This window comes from Cyprinodon variegatus, unplaced genomic scaffold (genome assembly GCF_000732505.1).
Source record: "Cyprinodon variegatus isolate N-32 unplaced genomic scaffold, C_variegatus-1.0 Scaffold611, whole genome shotgun sequence".
Lineage (NCBI taxonomy): Eukaryota > Metazoa > Chordata > Actinopteri > Cyprinodontiformes > Cyprinodontidae > Cyprinodon > Cyprinodon variegatus.
The window spans coordinates 332,839-337,342 of NW_015151064.1; the positions used below are offsets into that span (position 1 = coordinate 332,839).

Below are 4,504 nucleotides of genomic sequence, written 5' to 3' on the forward strand. Positions count from 1 at the left end.
CAGAACCACAGCTCCGCGTCTGTATTCAATAAATGCCTTTAAAGTAATCCCTGTCTGTCACGCCTGAATTCTAGCGCCTACGTTCTGATTTTGATTATACAGCAACTTAAAAACAACTTTTGACATGGGCTTATGCATGCTCTCTCATGCATAGACATTCGGGAACAGGGTTGTGCATGGGATTTCTTTTTTTTATTTGCCAGAATCCTCCACAATACCTTTAAGTAAGAATATTTACTAAGAAAGCACTCATTATCACTCTTTCTTAATCACAGTTGAGCACTCAGTACCTTAGTCCTTTTTCACATGATTAACTTGGTTAAAATATTTAATGGTATGGAGAAAATGTATGATTTAATTCATTAATTATAAATGTCAACAGTGTAATCTCCTCTCATTTCATTTCAGGCGGCAGAGGAATGGAAGTTTGTGGCCATGGTCTTGGATCACATTTTGCTGTGTGTCTTCATGGCTGTGTGCATTATTGGAACCCTTGCCGTCTTTGCTGGAAGACTTATTGAGCTTAACATGTTATAAAAACCTAATTTACAAAAGATAATTTTTGTAATGAAATGTAAAACCTTGTTTTAAGATTCTTCAGCAGAACCTTTAATTTTTGGACATTTTGTCATTTTATGTGTGACATCTGCAATACATAAAGGCAAATTTAATAGATAAAATGCTACAAGGTACAGTAGGTTTTTTGGTATTATGTATTTTAAAATATAGCTGAGGCTTCAGTAACTACGTCATTCTCTTAGCATGATTACATATTATTTTATTCATTAATGTTTTTTTCTAGATTAGGATTTTAATGTATTGCTAGTGTAAGGTGTATCATAATTGATGTGTAAAATAATTATATCTGTTATTTTGTAATTTACCATTGTGTGCTTTACAGTGTGCTTTTCAAGGATTGTACATGCATTGTATTTGCCTTGCCTGAGTGATCTTATATTTTACCACTTCTGTACCTGTATTTACAGTTTTATTTTAAATTTAGTAAATATATTACATAGAAAGCATAAAAAGTATCAAGCAATGCATCTGTTCTGTATCATGAGATATGTTTTCCACTGATAGAAACCATTTCCATCTGTTATGTCTAATTTGATAGATCATACAAATAGATTAGTGTAATTTGTTAACAAAAGTGCTGGTTTAATATTTAGATGGATAGATTCTGTAATCATATTTACTTTTAATGATAACTTTGGTTGGCCTGGTCAGTATAATAAAAAAAACAACTTATTTCTTATTTGTTGTGTTGAAGGTTAATTTCTTTTAAAGGTTTGGTTTTTGTTTAAGGTTACTGATCATTGTTTATCAGTGACATCCTGGAGCCATCCACACACTGGGTTGCCCAAATTCCTGTTTTATCTCTCTGCTGACATGATGTGTCGATGTGGCGACTGGCAAATCAGCTAGACAGACATTCCAACACTTTTTCAATAGAAACATCTGAGTTTATGTAATAAGTATGCTAACTGAGGGTGTGTGCTCTAACAGATAGTGTGCAAGTATAAGTTGGAGGGAAGTGACAACAGGCCGACTGTTTCTCTGATCAGTGGTCAAAAAGCAGGCCTAAGGTAAATCATGCTCTGTAATGTGTGCATTATATCAATTGTTTTGTTAAAATTGACTGGAATAAATTCTCTTAATACTTAAAGATGTTTTTAAAAAATTTTAAATTACTCTGAGAACATTCCCTGACATACTGGAGGACCAGGTACAGAACACTTGCAACTCATTTAGTAAGGTTGGATTTTAATTACATTTCCAAATCTGGATTCGGATTTTTATTGTGGTTAACCTGTTAAAAAGTCAATTAGGTATATCATATAAAACAATTGACCACGCTATTTTGGTGAGGTCTATGAATATAATACAGGTGGTTAGGTGCAAAAACTATTTGTACTTGGTAAATGCCTAGCCAAAAGAAAAATTGCCAGGCTCTAATATTCAAGGGTTTTCGCTGTCTTACTCCTATTCTAAGATTGGATAACAGTAATCCATAAATAATAGTAATAACAATAATAATAATAATAGAAAAATTCTGGCACAGCATATCTAAGATCAAAATTCAGATGAACTGTTTAGGGCAATCAATGTTTTCTCAACAAATTAACAACATGTCTATCAGTTTGTAATGGTGTGGTCAAATATGAGGTTTACTTCTAATTACCTGCAAGCTAACAATACCATCCATCCATTCATCAATCCATCCATCCATATACTCCTCCTCGGCTTATCCTAGATCGGGTCGCAAGGTTAGAAGATTCATTAGGGAGGCCGGACATCCTTTTCCCCAGGAACTTGGGCCAGCACCTCCGGGGGAATCCCTTGATGTTCTCAGGCCAGCCGAGAAACATAAGCCCCATTTACACCACCCTCTCGAAACCGTGCCGAGATTGGTCCGAGCACCGAGATAACTGTTAAGTGTAAATGGCACGCACAACTGAACCAGACTGCACGAGACACAACCGAACCCTGCTGACATGGTACTTGTTCGTCAGTAAGGCTCGGTGCAATTCAGTTCTGGCTCACTTGCATGAGCAAGCCGGATCATTTCCTTACAGTCAGCCTCCGTAATCATGAAATTTCAGTTATTCATAGAAAATACTAGCTTCCCTACCGTGACACACAATTTCCATTAATGGTTCTGCTTAGCAGTGTGATGAACTTCAACGTCTGTTGATGTTTCCTGCATCTATAAGCCTTGATAAGACTATTGTTTGTCGTACCCACTTCCCAAAAGCCGACCGTCAAGTGAATTCACCAAAGGTAGCCTTCTTTGCTTGACTCTCCGCAAACTTCCTGAATGTTAGGGGCGCCATAATGTCGATCTGCTTGTTTACCTCTAGAGAGCAGTTGTACCGTAGATCATCACTAGGAAGCAAAGAACCATCCTAGCGTGGTGTGTAAATAGTCGTAAGGAACCAAGCTCGGTATGGATCGGTTTTCAGAGGGTAGTGTAAATGGGGGTGTAGTCTCTCCAATGTGTCGTGGGTCTCCCTCTGGGCCTCCTACGACACCCACCTCTGCTCTCCTCTTGACGTGGAGGAGCAGTGGTTGTACTCTGAGTCATCCCAGGATAGCTGAGCTTCTCACCATACCTCTAAGAGAGAGTCCAAACACTACGGAGAAAACTCATTTTGGCGCTTATATCCGGGATCTGGTTCTTTCAGTCATGACCCAAAGCTTATGATCATAGATGAGGGTATGAATGTAGATTGACCGGTAAATAGAGAGCTTTGCCTTTTGGCTCAGCTCTGTCTTTACCAAAATGGACTGGTATAGTGGAGGCTTCACAAGAGATGCTGCACCATTCCATCTGTCGATCGCCTGCTCCATATTCCCCTCATTCCTGAAAAAGACCCCAAGATATATAAACTCCTCCTAATAGGGGTAGTAAATCTTTCCCAACCCAGAGATGTCACTCTATCCTTTTTCTGGTTAAAAACTAGGATCTTGGATTTGGAGGCACTTATCCTTATCCCAGCCGCTTCACACTTGGCTGTGAACCGCTCCATTGAGAGTTGTAGATGAAGCCAATACAACCACGTCATCCTTATTAAGCCACCAATTCTAACTGGAAACAAGTCAAACTTACACCTAACAATGCGGACCAGGCTTTGACACCTTAGACAGAGACGTAACAGCCCTAATCCGAGATTCGACTATCTGACGGACTCTCTTTTTCTTGAACCCTGGAATAGACCTTACCAGGGAGGCTTAAATGTGTGATTCCTTAGTTGTTGGAACACAGCCTCTGGTCCATCTATTTAAATAGGGGGACCACCACCCCAGTCTACCAGTCCAGGGGCAGAATCGCATTAACCAACACGGTCCAAAACATCCAGAGCTGCTTCTTACGGTACTCAGGTAAAATCTCATCCACCCCTGTAGCCTGGTCACTGAGAAGCTTTTTAACCTCTTACTTTGAGCTACGGACACCCTGCCCATAGCTCAAAATAAGAGCATGGGCCCGTCAAGCACGTACATATCTTTTCATTCAGTTTAACGTTACCATAGTGTAGTGGTCACGGATATAGTAATCAACCACTTATATAGATCAAAGGGCTTGGGACAGAATCATTTCTATACAAATGCTGTACAATAATTAGTTTATAGTAATCAAGAAATCTGCTTATAGTGTTAATTTTTGGCCATTTTATGAATGTAAACATAGAGCTTCTGTCATGAAGTGGTGTTGGGTTGAGGACCCAAAAGCAGAGGCAAGTTGGCAGAGGTGAATTTTGGTGGGTTTATTGAAGTTTACAGATTCGGAGGCAGGAATCAAAGATCCAGCAAAATAACACTAACCAGAACCAAGGAGACATCAGGGGAAACCAAACTCTAGGAGCCAGGGAAAGACGAGGTAAACAGAGAGATGTTTTGACGAGGATCCAGCAAACAGGAACTGAAGAGGGAGGGCTTTTAAAGGGGACAGAGACAAAGAGAGGGCTAACGAGGGAATTGAAAACAGGTGAGGGCAGAACAG

General features: G+C 39.4%; 1 protein-coding gene across 1 annotated transcript in view; it reads left to right on the forward strand.

Annotated features, from left to right (window-relative positions):
- The window catches only part of chrna1 (cholinergic receptor, nicotinic alpha 1), a 29,267-nt gene extending 27,610 nt beyond the window's left edge, over positions 1 to 1,657 (forward strand). The window contains exon 9 of the mRNA XM_015392864.1: positions 409 to 1,657. Within this exon, the coding sequence (XP_015248350.1) occupies positions 409 to 537 (129 nt within the window). The 3' untranslated portion in view covers positions 538 to 1,657. The remainder of the gene's footprint in view (positions 1 to 408) is intronic.
- The last annotated feature ends 2,847 nt before the right edge of the window (positions 1,658 to 4,504 follow it).